We start from the raw sequence: 17085 nt of genomic DNA, 5'->3' as shown, positions 1-17085 counted from the left end.
GACATGTCTCTTTCACATTGCACACACTTCTTGTTACATCACATCATTTACACAAACCCTAAAGGTCATGAACGTTCATATAACCCTCTGACTCACAAGTGTTTGTCTGGATAAGTTCACTACAGTTTGGACAGTAGAGTGTGAGTAGAGCTTAAGTCAAACATGATTGTGCTATATATATATATATATATATATATATATATATATATATATATATATATATATATATATATATATATATATATATATAATGCTATATTTGTAGTTGTTGATTGATGATGATATTAAGTTAGATATGTTGGTAGATATATTATGTGTATTGTCATATTTTAGTTTTTACATAATTTGTTTCATTGTTTCTTTTTCTTTTACTATATATATATATATATATATATATATATATATATATATATATATATATATATATATATATTAAAGACACTTTTTGTGCCTCAGTTTACATGTGACTTACCCTTTTCATCTACACAAAGTGACCCACTATACAATTGTTATAGTCCTTTTTGGAACAGCAAAAATCAATATTTTAATATTAACAATGTAACCAATGATTTCTCCATCACTTGAGGTGATTAATTGGAAAGAGAATTATATGCAAATAAGGACAAAAGTGAAATTTCTTTTTTTTTTTAAAAACAGCCCAACCTGAAGCTCTTAACCCACCAAAGTTAGTGGTTACATTTAGCAGCTAAAAAGTCAAATTCTGCTAAATGCTAAAAAAAATGTGAATACTGAATTACATAAATTATGTGGCCAAGTGAGGGGGACAAATTGTTCAGAGGTCTATTGAGTGATTCATTATCCTCTCGCATTCAGTTGCACCTCTCCTTAGTGGCTAAAGAACCACAAACAGCACAGTGCCAAAGGACCGACTTCAGGTCTTTATAATTATATACTATCAAAATCTAAAGTCAAAATCTAAAACCTAAAGCTGCCAAACTCTGTTTGAGTTGACCCTCGAGCATCTACAGGGTGAGTAACCAGATTATTAAGTGCCAAATGACAACACTGAACACGAAAAGTTCTGTATAGCACCATTCCTGTTTCAAATAATCAGCACCAAAATGGAACAGTAGTGACAAAGTAACAGGGTAATAAGCCATATCATTTAATGGCAAGAAGCAACATTTTGAAATAAAATTAGGAATACAGTAGTAGTAGTGAAATTATTGTAGAATTTAACCTTAAAGTCCCTTTTATGCTTTTATTGATATTTTCTCTCAGCCAGTTATAAGAGATGTTCTAAGGACTTTGGTTATAATTTCTCCGCACCTGCTGTGAAGACCTTCCCTGTTCATTCCTGCTGCTGCTGGCCTCTGGTCCACTGTCTCCTACCTGACCCTGCTCTTTCTATTGTATAAAAATTAAAACAAATATGTGCAAAACAATAGTGAGCACAAGTTCTGTGCAGAAATTAAGGAGAAGTGGGTTCATTCCAAGGTGGTAGGTGTAGTCAAGTAAGAGTATTGTTACTTTAGAACAATATTACTTATATAGAAGTAATAGGTAGTCATCCAAACATTACTTGAGTAAGAGTAAAAAAGTATTTGGAGAAAAAAGTACAGAGTAGCCTCACGTCTGATTTATTCATCAAATAAGAACATTAATCATTCAATCAAAATGATAATCAGCAAATTCATGTATTTTAAACTTTAACTGCCACAAAAATAACATAGTCAAAGGAACACAAATACATTTATAGTCTTGCATACATTATTTTATACCCAGAAGTGGGTAATGTTAGAGTAGCCACAAATTGTAACGTTAGCAGGGATGGAAAACATGTTTGTCCACCTGCCACTGTGGCTGGTAAATTCTAAAATCTACCAGCCACTCAACATGTTAACCAGCCACTTTTAAATTAAAAAAAAAAAACAAAAAAACAAAGGCTCAGAAAAAAAATAACCTCCGTGCGTATGTTATCCCTAAAAGAAAATATATAGCTACAGACAACACAAGAGCGTGAGCAGAGTCAGTGACACCAATAGCTTTCCCTTCATACACGTGCATTGAGAATCAGTCTGGCTCGCTTAAAGTTGAAGGTTGTTATTACGTGATCTGTCAAACTTTGTCTCCTCTGTGTTTACTCTGTGAATCAGCAGTGAGCTCCCCTTGTGTAGGACAAAAGTGATGGTTCAACTATTATTGCCATGGGTTTGTTTTTTCAACATGTTATGCAATATATTGTAAATGTTATGAACAGTGTAATATTGTAGGATTGTAAAACCCTTTTAATCGCTACACTCGCTGTTAAGGAAGCTATTAAAGCTATAAAGGATTGCTTTTGCAAGCTACCAAATGCTCCACACTCGGAGGAGCTGAATTAGAGCAAAGGGGAGAAGTTACAAGGAGAAATCTAGTTTGATAAACTAAGCTACAGCACTTTCCCAAAGTAGTTTGTTAAAAAATGATCATGGGATACAAAATAATGCAAAACATAGCACAAAGTAGTGAAAAACAAAACAACACACTTGTTCACAGATCAGAAATAAGCAAAAGCTACCACTCATAGAAAGTGCCAGGAATGTCAGCGTTTGGCTCTGCACACAATGTCCAAGCTGGATTAATACTTGCCGCCACTAGAATGCTACAACTTATGATCATAATCAGCAACAATGGATATTTATGACTAATTGAGCCAAGGAATTAAGATTGATATTTTGTCCAGTCAGAAAGCAGGTTGGCATCTTCTAGTATGCAACAAAACAAGCCATTACAAGCTGTTAGGAGCGGATTTCCTGAACCCAATAATCAGGCTCAACGCCTGTTTAAATGAATGGGTTCATGAATGTTTAGGAACTAATTCAACCCCGTCTAGTAAAAAAGAAGGCTATAAAATCACATGCAAAGAATTATATACAAAATATTACATTAAGCTCTGAGGGCCAAACTTCAAAATTCATAACTCAAGACTTATTTGCAAGGTTCCACGAAATTAACGCAAGTTTTAAAGTTGTGCAAGGAAACACAACTCGAACTGGGAAAAGTTGAGAATGATCCAAATTCCAGTTTTCTTTACTTTTAATGGCCCAGATGTGTTGTTTGACTTTTATTTGTGTACTTAACCACCACGCAGACATGAGTGTTGCTGGACAACCAACCAAACAGAGCAAACACGGAGTCAGCTTTCTACTTTTACAACACTCCCCACTCCAAAAACACAGATGACACCAATACATAAGAGCGTCTTTACTCCGAGTAGATAAGCTGGCAACTTTAAATGGAAATAACACAACTCTTTATGTATTGATGGCCTTAATATTTATTGATGCACTTAATTTGAAACTGCTCTCTATATTATGCTGCCCCTTAACCAATAAGGATGTGCAGTGTCTGGATTCTCCCAGCAGGCTGTGCTCTGTGCAACGATATATATCCACCGTATGGCACTGAGTGTGTGTCACTGCTTCTATTTGAGCAACGTTCAGTCAGTCAGACAGGGCATTTGTAATGTAGAAAAATAATGGTAACATTTTATTAAAGCCACAAGTTTCAATGTGTTTATTTGCAGCAGGTACAATGAGTGATGATCTAAGGTACCCTGACGCAGTTACAAACTACATGCCTGTGTACCTGATATTAGATACAGCGACGAAAGACGTGCAGAACATTTTGCCAAAGGAGAATGGGTATGAATTTTCAAAAAGGGAAAGTTTCCCTCACTGTGGCTGCGCAGGAATGTGAAGGCTGTTAATCTTAATCCCTGGAATTTGTGAGGGGGCAAAGCTGATTGTGTGACCTGCTGCCTGGCGGCCCGAGCCCCCCACCGGTCAGTGGACTAATAGAGCATTTCTTGACACGTTTGCATCGAGAAACACTGTCATACCTGAGACACACTGTTCCGTGTTTTGAGGTCTTCATCAAAGCAAAGCAAATCTATGGGATGAGTGTGGCTGATTGCAGGTTGAAGTGTGTGTTACACGTGTCTTTTTCAAGCCTTATCAGTAGATTTATAGAAGGCAATTTCCTTCTTCCTCTGAATCTCATATTTTACTTTGTGAGAAAAAGGGGAAAAAAATAACAATAAATCCAACAGGCCTAGTTTGGAGTTACTAATCTGTCTCCCCTCCAGCTCTCCCCCTGTTCTCTTGTTGCTGTCCCCCTCCTGGACTGACTGGCATGTGTGCAGAATGAAAATGTGAGAGGCCTTTTGTCCTCGTTGGTTCCAAGTAACTGCTCGGCCCTCCGACAGGAGAATAGGAGCTCTGGGAGAGCAGGTTTAACTCCTCTCAGTAGGAGGAGAGACACATGGCTGTTTAAAGAGGAGCAGAAGAAGAAGAAGAAGAAGAAGAAGAAGACAGGGGTCCCCATCAGCCTTGAGATGCACTAGGTATTTTTTATCTAACCTCCTCAGTAGTTGCTCTTTTGCTATCTTTTGCTATCAATGTAAATCAGTTTTGAAATGAGGAATTCCTGTGATAAGGCCGGGGCCTGCTTGCCAAGAAATATCAGAGTTTAAAGGCGAGCGGCAGTTTGGGTGGAAGTATTAACAACAGCTAAACCTGACGGGGGATTATTGAGCCATGAGGTGAAAACACACTGACTGATTATTTGGTCACTTTATGTCACTCCCAAGTTTTCAAAGGACAAATAAGTCAAGTCATCGGAAACCATTTTCTCTCTCCGAAATGGATTCGACCCGCAGCTCCTGATGCCTGCTGAGCTGAGGGGATTGTGAGGAGAGGACGCTGGTGGAGTTTACACAGGTACCTGCTTTTACTCACTTTGCTCTTGGGGAAAAGTTTCAACACTGTGCAACTGCTTGAGATTTGATACCGACCGTCAGACATTCTTCTATGCTCACAGCTGATTACTGAGAATCTGAAGTAGTTGACAGGTCCAATATAATAACCTTTGATACATAATAATGCAGTAGATTGTGTAGATTGTTGTTTCTAGTGATGAGTGAACCGGCTGGGGAACTCAGATGTGCGGTCACAATGACGTCTGACCTATTATATTACAATATTGTTGTTATAAGCAAAGGTGAATAAACACTGCATCGACACAGTCTTAATCAGAACAGAATACAATGCACATTGTGATTTCTGTTCAGAGTTTTGCAAAAGTGTGATGTGACCAGGGGAGTTGTGCTTATTGTTTGGCCGTCTTGGGTTCCATTTTTGATAAACAGCTTCAAGTTTTATAGACAATTACAATTACAGTCAAAGAAAATGTATATATCAGTTATATGACATGAGTGGCTCAACCAATTTAAAGAGATTAAACATCGCTTCTCAGCCCCGCTCAGCTAATCAGCCTAATATTTACTGTACAGTCATGACAGAGGTATCATCAAGAACAGGGGTTAAGCTCATTTGCCAAAATGCTGAACTGGTGAGAGTCCTGTGCTTTGTTTGGCCCCGGCCATCTGACCCCGACATCCTCCCTGTGTCCCTCACTTTGTCGTTCTTTATGCTACGGGGCCGACTTTCTCCTTTGTTGCCGTAATAATCACTATGGCCACTAGAGGCCACCAGCTAACGAGAATTGTAAATATCGGTTGCGTTGCAGCCGCTGTAGTTAGTTAATTTGTTATCTGTATCTTTGGATTTCACTGCCTTCTTTAGACTTATTGATTTTCATTTGTGCTTTTTATGATTGTTATATTGATGTGGACTCAAGAAGACAAGCAGCCACTTTGAAGAAACTATCGCGGATCCATAAAAGAATGAAGCATAACAAGTGAACGTTCACCTCTAACCCTCTAACTCTGTCTGTTGTGTACTGTGTCTGCTCCTCTTGCAGTGCCCTGAATGCAGGTAGACAGAGCGGCAGACGAACGTTGAGTGCAGGATGGAGGAAACAGCAGAGGACAGAGGCAAGATGACCAGCCAGCAGGCCCTGTGTGACCCTGACGAGAAGACCAGTAAACGCCCTGGCATCTCCACTCTCAAAGTACTGAAGCTATGTGTAATCAAAACTTTGCTGTTGGGAACTCGTAATTCCGTTTTTCTTCACAGGCTGAACTTCATTCTGTTGATGCGCTCCAGACGAAAACACGTTACAAATCTAAAAAGGTAGCGGCGGCGCAGTTGTAAATTCTGTCCCCCGACGGAAGGTTCGAACCTCGTTAAGCATGTAAAAAGATGGATGGATAAATGCTTAAAATGTCTGACTCATAAGTTGTTGGTGAGAGATGCGCTTTCCCCAAAGTAGGTGAAATCAAGTCAAGAGCCGATCTTGTGCTGTTTTCGACAATCTTCGCGGGCCACGTCTCTGCTCTGGATGAGCCTCACCATCAGTCCCGAGCACAGCTGTGTCTGATTGCAGCACTACATCAGCATGTGCAAAGTTAATGGAGCATTTCTCCCAAAACCCAAACCGCATCCATACACCAATTTCATTTTAAGATAAGTTTTCCTTGTGGGCCTTAGCTCAGTCTGGAGGGAAAGCAAATTTTCAAAATCATCAGCAAATAAACCCTTAAAGTAGCATTACACGTACCCAACTGTACCAGCAGCTTTACCTGGCCGCTCTGTTTCCTGCAGTTTCTGTTTCACATTCTTAAATCTAAGATTATCTTTGAAAATACAAACTGATTACTCAACCCTCACTCCAAATCAGACGAGGAGGTGGGGTACACAGAATTATACGTGGTGTTACTTATTAGTAAGGACGTTGATTTATGTGCCCTAATTAGGGTTCTCAGGAGTATTTAAAGCCCAAGGAGGTCCATACCTGTCAGATTGAGTCAGGTTTAAGCTGAGAAAGAAAGCCTCTGCAGCAGTGCAGCACGATAAGTGGAATTCTGTACATGCAAAACATGCAGGAGAACTCCAATAATCCACAGAGGGACTTAATTTAGCAATAAAGAGACTGCAGGGTGCCCACACACGGAGTAGAAGCCAAAGACTGTGGAGGCTGGGATGTCGGAGGCGGAACTGTTCCGAGACATACGTCAGCGGCACTCAGGGTGCGTGTGAAACCCAGACAAGATATGCATTTATGAGATCATTTTCCATTTAGTTTTAAGCGGCTGTTATCAATATTTGTATAAACAATCCGACAATGTGAAAGAGGGCGCTAATGCTGGCGACCCTGCGGAGGATCAACACCTGAACATGCCGCTCGGCTAAGCGCCAGGGAGCTTTATAGCAGGTTCCGTCCCAGTGATAAGCTGTCCGGCCTGCAACGTTAAAGGGAATTTCCACCAATTTTATTCGTCATGTTAGTATGTATACAGCTCTCGGGGGGGTACTACTGCAAATGTGAAAAAAGTAGTTTAAAGCCTTTTGTAGCTCCTGCCTGTAAACCCTTTTTAAGACCTTGCGCCTACTTAACCCACATGGCAACTGAGGACCACTGGACCACCATCTGTCAGGTGGTCAAGCCGCCCACAAATGGCAAAAGAATTGAGATTATTTCCTTGCTGTAGTATGTCCATGGCAGCATTTCCGCTTTATCAGAGTAGATAAATATACTCGTGTGACTTGTTTTTCCCTCTGTGTTTTCTAGCTATTTATTGTGGCGCTGTCCTTCGCCTGTTTCTCCAAGGCTCTGACGGGAACCTACATGAAGAGCTCCATCACTCAGATTGAGAGACGTTTTGACCTCTCCAGCACGCACATTGGACTCATAGATGGCAGCTTTGAGATGGGTACCATCTGTTTGTTGACTTAACCCGAATCATTTGTGCACCCGATCAGGTCTTTCTTTTGTGTCTCCCAACTTTTTAGTTCCACTGTGCTGCTTACGATTCTCTGAATGTTTTTTTTTTTCCCTTTCTTCTGCTCTCTTTTTTTTTTTTTTTTGCCGGAGGTAGGCAACTTGTTGTTTCTCGCGGTGGTGAGCCATTTTGGGGCCAAGCTGCATCGACCCAGACTCATCGCCATGGGTTGTTTTCTCATGGCCGTGGGGGCCTTCCTCACTGGGCTCACACACTTCTTCATGGGACGGTAAGCATTAACAAACACATGATTTTAGAAACTTTTGAAAACCGGAAATATGGAGAAAGACCTCTGAAGGATCCTGTTAACGTCTGCTTTGTGGCGCTGCTGGCTTCTTACAGCTACACGTACGACACAGTCATTCAGGTTTTCCAGAATGACAGTGTGAATATCATGGCTTGCATGGATCCACTGAAAACGGACGACGTGCCCGAAATTCAGATAGAGCCCTCTGTGGAAGACAACGCAGGTAAAAATGATTTCCACTCGCACATCACTGAGTTGAAATCCCATTCCCATCTAAATAACCAATCATTTTTATGCAAGGAAGACACCAAAGTAGTACGTGGGTACCCTTAGGTGTGAGGGAACACTGTCTCATTTTTGTAGTAGCTAATTGGGGGGCAGGCTTTTCAGAGGCGCATTTCTCCTCTTCCCTTTTCTAATTACACAGACAGCCAGTCTTTACGTAGCGTATAAGCTTGTACTTGTTCACGGATAAGCCAGACTTTTCTTCTGCAACAATGAAGTTAAAAAAGGACCATATACTGGTTTATAATCTGTCGTGAGGGACTTCTCTGCTGTGTGTGTGTGTGTGTGTGTGTCTGCTCATCTCTGGGGAAATGAGCCAATGTAAAAACACAATCAAAAACAGCAGTGACGCTATTTCCAATAGATTATCGCAGCAGGCAGAGAAAATAGAAGATGCCGAAGCAACCCCTACAGACTATTGGCCGCCCACGTAGCTGCGCACTCGGCGTGCTCTGTCTGAGCAGCCTGATGGGTGAACATGGGGAACTCTATGGATGCAGGCAGTGATTGGCCTACCGGTTGATAAGGCATGTTCATATTCATCTACTGGCAGTGGGAAAAGAGCCAAAAAACCCTTGTTACATCAATAATTAATAAGTCACATATGCTCTTGTATCTTGCCCTTAACAGAAGACGTAGCACAAGAATTATAAACATACCAATAACATACCAGTAAAACTTGGAACTGTCAGATACGGACCTGGCGCCCGCCCTGCCCTGCTTTCTGCTAAACCTCTACCCATAGAGTTAAAATAAATAAACCTGAGGTCAAGACCACAAACCACAACAGTAGCACATACAGAGTTCGACTTAACATGAAACCTTTCTTTCAACCATCCCTGGAATGCACTGACCCTGGTCTGACCTTCAAGCCGCTCCCCTCCTGTGCTGTGTACCGCTCAACCCCAAAGCCAAACCTCCCGCGTGGCTCATAAGTCAGAACTTTTGTAATTACAAAAAAGGACAAATCTCCCCATCCATGCTACCTAGCCCCAAAAGAGAGACGCCTCATTCACATCCTCACTAGAACAGCACCAACGATCAGCCTGCGTGTGGACGGCAGAGCACGACAACAAGAGCTGAAAACTGGAAAAAGACTGAAGAGACTGAGTGATATGTGGGACATTCAGTCGTTACGTAGTCGCTGAGAGAGCAGACATTGGTAATATTTATTGTGATAAATTCAGCTTGGGCTCGTATCTGTCTATGTATTCTTCAGTGTATTGAGGAGCAGCTTTTGTTCCAGTCAGTTCTAGCTCCCTGGGATGAACTTCAGCTGAAATGTTGCGTCCGTCTTTCTATTGTCGGTCCATAATTAATTTTCTCCTCTCACGGAAACGTGTCATACAGCCGCAGAATGCAATGTATTGATCTGGTTCAGCTATTCTGATGAGATGTATTTAGAAAGCAGCACAATGTAGAAGTCACCTTCGGTGCTGTGGTGTGCAAGCTTAAAGCCACATCCTATTATTGATATTGAATGAGCGCCACGTCGTATTCATGCTTTTGGTTTTGAGGCAGCCCGTACATACAACTGAGGCAGCAGACTCTATTTTCTGTTTCACAATAACATGCGGGAGGGGTTCAATACGGAGCTCTGTGTTTATTTTAAATTCAGCTTTTGATAAAGTATTTCTGTTTGTTACAAAATAAAGAATCTGTGAATGGTGCAGACAATGCATACACGTGCACGGAACATGCACACACTTGCGTTGCGGTGATGATATGAACTAAATGTTAAACCTTATTTGATGACTTGTGCATTTTCTATGTGAATATCATAGGGGCGTATCTAAACGATCTATAACACATGCCATCTGAATAATGCACCCTTTAAATAGCAGTGAAAAGTCACTTTCTGCTGCCTGTGGATAGCACCGTGCCATCAACACGTCTGACCACACCTTATTTTCGGACCAACATGCCCAGGGCACAGGCACTGTGTTTTTTCTATTTACACAACTTGTTTATCAGATCGCAAAAATGAAATACCTACATTTCCTTGTTTGTGTGTGTTTATGGAGCCTGTGTGAGAGAATCGAGTTCGCACATGTGGATCTACGTGTTCCTCGGGAACGCACTGCGGGGGATTGGAGAGACTCCGGTCACGCCTCTGGGCATCTCCTACATCGACGACTTTGCTAAAGCAGAAAACTCACCCTTCTATATTGGTAAGATAACACTGCTTGTTTTCAGTTTCCAGAGTGGGATTTCTGAAATAGTGCAAATGCCAAACTGTATTTTATGTTGTTCAGTAGATAACCTTCTTGGACACATAAGTTGCCAGACTAATATTTCTGTTTAGCTCCCTGCCCTGTCAGATGGTACTAACAGTGAACACATTTACAGTAAACACATTGTGTGTGATTATTTTGTGATCTGCAGCTTGTCTCCAGACCATTACTCTCCTGGGCCCCATGTTTGGTTTCCTCCTGGGTTCCTACTGTGCCAAACTCTATGTTGACATTGGAGATGTTTCCATGGGTGAGCACAGTTCATTTGTTTTGGTAGGAGTGTGTGTCATTAGTTATGGTGTGTCAAGTCTAATCTAGTCTACCTAAAATTAAAGGCTACCTTTATCTATCGTTGTCTGAAATCAAGGACTCATTAGCTGTGCTCACATATGTATATCTTATATTTAACATTAGGAACTATTTACTTACAGTAGATGAAATATGAAAATAAGAAATGCATAGCCAGCCAGCCAATTTTTATCTGATATGCGTGTTTGATCTCTATACTTAGCTTCCATGTAAGCGGTTCAAGTGGATTCTCTAACCAGAATGATCTGAATCGGGACAACAAAATATTGTTCATGTAACCACTGATACTGTTAGACACCTGGTTAATTCAAGGAGAAGTGAATCTGCTCCATGAGAGGCACGAGACCAACAACTGTGCCTCCTGTGTAGACCGATGAGAGTTTTTCGGCTGGAACTTCCTGTTTTGACAGAGGAGACATGGTGACTATGTCTGGAGCTTTGGTTCAGACTGATTTTGACTCGACCTGCTGCTCATGATACGCAGGTCAGGCGCGACTATAAAAATAGGCTGCATACCTGTCAGGACAGGTTAGTGAGGACTTTTCTGAGTGTCCCTTTGAGGGATCGCCTTGACTCTCACAGATAGATAAAATCTATCATTTATTCATCAAATAAACTCAACCAGGCCACACAAAGTGGGCTGCATTCCTACCAGAGTGGAGAGTGTCACATCCCGGATAATTAGGATGCAATTAGCGAGTTTTTCCCAAATTAAATCCGGATCCGTTCACACAGAGGAAGTGACAATGAAATTAGCTTCCTGCTCTCGCTGTGCACTCACTCAGAAACTCTTTTGTGCCATCCAGACAGTGTGACCATCACCCCTAAAGATGCCCGCTGGGTGGGCGCCTGGTGGATGGGCTTTCTGGTGTCGTCCGCCCTGCTGCTCATCTCCAGCATTCCGTTCTGGTTCCTGCCCCGCTCTCTGCCAAAGCAGGGGGGAGACAAGGGAAGCTGTGAGAACCCAGAGGGGACAGAGGGGACGACCTTCAACAACAATCACAACCTCAAACTGACTGAAATTGCTAAAGGTTGAGACAGTCGCCTTCACATTCTTATAACAGAACAGTGCTGACACTTAAAAGTTATAGATTTGGTATTTCACACATTTATAGTGATTGCTTGTATTACCACTGGATGTCCTTCCACAGGGTTCCTTCCCTCGCTGAAGCGCCTGCTGGGAACTCCTGCCTACTTCCTGCTCCTCTGTGGGAGCATCCTGAAGTTCAACTCTTTCATCGGCCTGTTCACCTTCAAAGCCAAATACATGGAGCAACAGTTTGGACAGTCTGCATCCAGAGCCAACTTCCTCATAGGTAAAAAAAAAAAAAAAAAAATTGAATATACAGAGAGCAGGTCCACTTCCACATACAGTAAGCCAAAGTGGACAAACCAATGAAAATGTTCATATTTTCATAGCCACTGTAGGGAGGGTGATGCGAGGGACGTTCATCTAGTTGCTGCTAAATCCTGCACACTGGACCTTTAAAAGAAGAGTGACCACATCTCACTTAGGAGCCAAAAGCTCATTACTTACTCAAGGCTATATGTTTGATTCTGTGCGTACGAACTGGAAGAATCGTACAAAACAACCACAGATGTCTATGATTTGGCGGTACTCATCCCTTCGATACAGTTCAAGGGTTTGAGTCAGCAGTGCCTGGTGTCTCATGAAACACACTACCAGCTCTCCAACACTTCTACTCAAAGCTTAAGGAAACAAACTGCTGTTTCCCTTGTTTTTTCCTCCTTCTAGGTGTGCTGAACCTTCCAGCCGTGGCAGTGGGGATCTTCCTCGGGGGGCTGCTGATGAAGAGGTACAAGCTGAGTCTGGTGTCAGGAGCTCAGCTGTCCTTCGCCACGTCATTCATGGCGTACCTCCTCCTGCTGCTGCAGTTTGGCACCAAGTGCGACAACATTCCCGTGGCCGGGCTCACCATCTCATACAACGGGTCAGTGCCGAGGCATGACGAGCGTGTGACGGCGCTCTAACAAACCAAAAATAACGCGACATACAAACGTCTGTTTCAGCCTCAAAACACTATAATGCTGATAATTCTCGAGGCGACATCTGCGGCCAGCGTAAAACACATCCCCTCTTTGCTCCGCAGGACGCAGAGTGTGTCATCCACCAGCGATATGCTCTTCTCAGAGTGTAACAGAGACTGCTCGTGCTCGGCAGAGGAGTGGGACCCCGTGTGCTCAGACAGCGGCATCACCTACATCTCTCCGTGTATGGCTGGCTGCCTCGGCTCCAGTGGATACGGCAAGAACACAGTAGGGCCGCACACTGTTGACGCACGCTCAGCCTCCTCATCAGCCAGATTTTTTCGAGTCCGATGAGTGCAGAATTACTTGACCTGATCTGCGATTTTGCAACGTGAACTCTTATAACAATTTCCAATGAATCAGCATTTGAGCAACGCCTCGATAGAAAATGGCATGACGTGTTTATCAGCCGTACCATGCAGCCCACAGGGTTCATTCCAGAAAATAGCACTCCTCAGCAGCAATGCCAAGGAAATGTGCTTTGATGAACCCCGGAACGTTTGACTTCAGGAGAGAATTTGGTCACGAAAACCCCAAGATGAATAAGAGTATTTATTCCTTCAATTTCTCTCCCTGTTCAGCGGCTCTGTGAAATAGTGGAATCGTTAAAGCATGTTCGTTTCTCCACACTTACTACCAAGTCTTTTCGGTTTATCTGTAGTAGTTAATATTTCATCATCAGTTTGATTTCCATTTGTTTTAAGGCCCCCACATATCAGAATTATGTATCTAATCACACCTGTCACCTAATTTAACAATAACTTTTATTATTTCATGAAACGTTATTGGATTTCCATGACGGCGGATAGTGGAATCAGCAAGGCATGTATCGTGTTCGGACCAAATTATAAGTGGGTGGCACTTACACTTACTTTCCAGTAAATCCTCCGGCTACATTGCAGTGTGTGTGTCTTCACCAGGTCTTTCACAACTGCAGCTGCGTGTCCGCCTCCTACCCAGCGGGCAGCAGTACGTCCGTGAGGCTGGGCCAGTGTCCGCATGCCAAGGACTGCACCCGAAGCTTCACCTCCTACATGGCCGTGTCTGTTCTCAGCTCCTTTATCAACTCTCTGGGAGCCACACCAGGATACATGGTCATCATACGGTCTGTATCTGGAAATAATGATGACTGGGATATAATAATAATATATCTAATAATTCTGTTACTAGAACACATCCTTATGATTTTAGCCAAGTGAGCTGTGAGGGACATCACCCATCAAGCATGGCCGTAACCAAATGAAATGCCTAATTTTACACATCAGTCCACTGCATTTTAAAGAAATTGTTGAACTCTCTGAGAATAATTGCTTTTTTTTGAAAAGAGTAAAATGAGACACCAGTCTCATTAGTGTAAGGTAAATGTGTAGCTACAGCCAGTACTCGGTTAGCTTAGTTTAGGTGGTTGGGGTGGCTGGATGGGTCATACATCTGAATTGTGATTCATATATATGTTGTGCTACTTAAGTAAGAAAGTTTGAAAAAGTAGGTTCATATAAGTAAATGATGCACCAGATTTAACCAAGCAAATGGGTAAGAGCCTTCCATTGAACAGTTACTGCATTAATCAATGTGTTTCAGCTGGCAGAAAGCTATTTAATCTGATTTGTCACCAAGCTTTACTTTGAAAGTCTAACCGAATATTAAGTATTATTGCTAACAGGCCACCAGGCTGATGTATTTGACGAGTTGGGAGTAAGGGTGTGTTGTACAAACATGGGAGAGGTATCAGTCTTATCTAATTCTCAGCAAGAAGGCAAATCAATGTATTACCCAAATGTCAAACTCTTCCTTTTAAGACACTCTTTGGCAAAGCAACATTGTTTTGTAATTACAGATGTATCTCACCAGAGCTCAAGTCCCTTGCGCTGGGTATACAGACCCTGGTAACTAGGACTCTTGGTAAGCTTCATGACTTCCACCTGCATGCCAAGTTTATTATTTTGTAACACTCAACAATATGGTGCACAAAAATGTGAGCAGTTACTAATCAATGAGTGAGGAACGGTCAATACATTAAAAAGTGAGCAGTTGCTAGAAAACAGAGGATAAAAGCATGGAGTGCCGCAGGAATGAGACCTAAAACCTGGAAATCATTTTCACTTTTTGTTTTATGACATAAAACACCAAAGTTCTAATCTTCCACATATGAATGACAATGTGTTTACATGTCCTAAAAATGGTGGTTAGCTTTAGTCTTGTTGCACGTTTTTGTTTTAGTTTTTGATGTGTGGCAGTCAAAATAACATAACATGATATACACTGTGATGTAAGGCACTACTGTCATGTTGCAGCAGTACATACTTTGTTGATATGTCATCTGTAGGTGGACTTCCTGCACCAGTGTATTTTGGAGCCCTGATTGATTCAACTTGCCTGAAGTGGTCAATCAAGAAGTGTGGGGGCAGAGGGGCATGTCGCATTTATGACTCTGCGATGTACAGGTACGCCATGGACTACGAACGTGGTAATAGCACCTCATTGCTAAGTCATTGCTATTTTAGCCACAGTACAGCCGATGCAGAGCTCACAAGCGTTGGGTGTTACTTTAGACGCTACGACAAAAAAAAAGATTCCTTTGATTGTCTCTATTTTCAGAATCATCTTCCTGGGTCTGATCACTTGTCTCAGTGGTTCCTCGTATTTCTTCATCATTGCCGTCATCATCCTCCTCAGAAGACAATTTCGGAAACCAGAGCGAGAGACGGAGAAGCAGCACAAAAAACCTTCAAAGGAAATTGAACTTCGGGCCCCGTCCAATCCCGCTGAGAAGAAGCCCCGCGCTCCTAAAACTCAGCAACTCACGCCTCGTGCTCCAAAAGTTTGTGCAAGGATCGTATTGGAACTGGAGGAGGGAGGGGAGGTTCAAGGAACAGAGCAGCCCTCCCAAGGTGGCAGACTCATCTCCACAAATAGCACCCAGGAGAGACTACAGCTCCAATCCCTGACAGAGACCACTGTTGAGTTTGCTCCTCTTCCAAGTGCGGAAGCAAAGATGGAGATGGACGGGCAGGAGGAGGGGATGAAAGAGGGAAAAGCAGAGTTTTCCAAAGCTATGACTGCGCAGGTGGAAAATGAGAAGCTGGATCATCCGACAGACGAAGAGAATGAGTTGGAGAAAGAAACTACACAAAGTAAAGAAACCGGCGGCCCACAAAACTAAGGTGTTCGTCAATGTTGTCTCCAACACAGGGTCAAACAAGGCCAACTAGACCCATTCTAGAGAGGTCACCGATTTGGGCACATTTAAATGAAATGTCAAGAGGGATTATTTTCTTAGCATGAATTATGCTAACAGTATTTTTCCCCTTTGTATTACCAGATAGAGCTATCAGTGGTGCCTTGTCCACAGCTGTAGAAACATAGTACAATACTTGGTATACAAATGGACAGCACTTGATGTGCACACTGAACAACAGTCCCAAGCACTGACTGACTTATATGATCATGATCACAAAGCCCAGACAGAAATACATGAAACTGACTGTTTCTCTTTATGTCGACTCTTGAATATGTGACATTATTGTCACATTAAATTGTGCAGTCTCAAATACGTCCGTGAAAACAGTGTTAAGATCACGATGTGAACGCAAATAATGTGGAAATGATGTTCCTGTTAGCTTCCTTCCTCGCAGGTGGTTTGTGTACTAAAAGTTCAAATTAAGAACACAGTTTTCAGATGTATTGTTATTTTTTCATAGTTAATTAAACCTTTTTTTTTTGGTTTTTGGCCACTTGGGTGCGGTGCAACAAGCTGTGAATGCCATGTTGTCTTATTACCACCTGATAGGACAATTGTGCGAGCAAAGAGTGGCTTATGTACAATTTAAACAGACACAGAGCATCGATAGAATTCATCCGAGTCGTTCTTTGAGTTACTTTGAGTCACACACATGACATGTCATCAAAACATCACATCCCTGTCCCGTTATACCCATACCGGAATTTGCGCCGATGAGAGCTGTGACATTTTACCAAAACAGTGACACTGCAGGCCATTAAAACCCAAAATAATCAGTTAGAAGATGCTAAAGGTCTGCAGAGTGGTGGCTGACAAGTCTGTGGGTTTTCACTCCGAGCAACTCTTTCCACATTCTGTTTTTACTGATCTGTTGTTCACATAAAAATATTGATAACAGCCACTTTAAGTTTGGGTAGAAGGGGTTAGGGTTTGTTTATCTGGAAAAAAAAAAGCACCTATCACATGTCAGTTTAGCTGCAGATAGTATACAAAATTAAAGACCGTTGACCGTGTCCGGCAGCACTAACAGAGT

General features: G+C 42.1%; 1 protein-coding gene across 3 annotated transcripts; it reads left to right on the top strand.

The window, feature by feature from the left end:
• The first annotated feature begins 436 nt into the window (after positions 1-436).
• On the top strand, positions 437-16482 carry LOC119032782 (solute carrier organic anion transporter family member 1C1-like). Of its 3 annotated transcripts, none has more exons than XR_005079032.1 (16): positions 437-4348; positions 4595-4724; positions 5767-5916; positions 7477-7618; positions 7784-7916; positions 8030-8157; positions 10244-10390; positions 10605-10703; positions 11569-11793; positions 11914-12078; positions 12519-12714; positions 12874-13028; positions 13732-13916; positions 14649-14713; positions 15138-15255; positions 15410-15434. XR_005079032.1 is itself a non-coding variant. In XM_037122317.1 (16 exons), the coding sequence occupies exons 3-16, from the start codon at positions 5815-5817 to the stop codon at positions 15972-15974; spliced, it is 2436 nt and encodes an 811-aa protein (XP_036978212.1). In that variant the 5' UTR covers positions 438-4348; positions 4595-4724; positions 5767-5814; the 3' UTR covers positions 15975-16482. The 3 variants fall into 3 exon arrangements, 2 of the variants coding, with proteins under 2 accessions (XP_036978212.1, XP_036978213.1); XM_037122317.1 differs by having other exon boundaries at positions 438-4348; positions 12874-13039; positions 15410-16482; XM_037122318.1 differs by having other exon boundaries at positions 438-4724; positions 12874-13039; positions 15410-16482.
• Positions 16483-17085: the final 603 nt, after the last annotated feature.

Source organism: Acanthopagrus latus, chromosome 14 (genome assembly GCF_904848185.1).
Source record: "Acanthopagrus latus isolate v.2019 chromosome 14, fAcaLat1.1, whole genome shotgun sequence".
Taxonomy (NCBI): domain Eukaryota; kingdom Metazoa; phylum Chordata; class Actinopteri; order Spariformes; family Sparidae; genus Acanthopagrus; species Acanthopagrus latus.
Note: the sequence above shows the minus strand (reverse complement) of the source record. Positions and strands in the feature narration are given on the sequence as shown.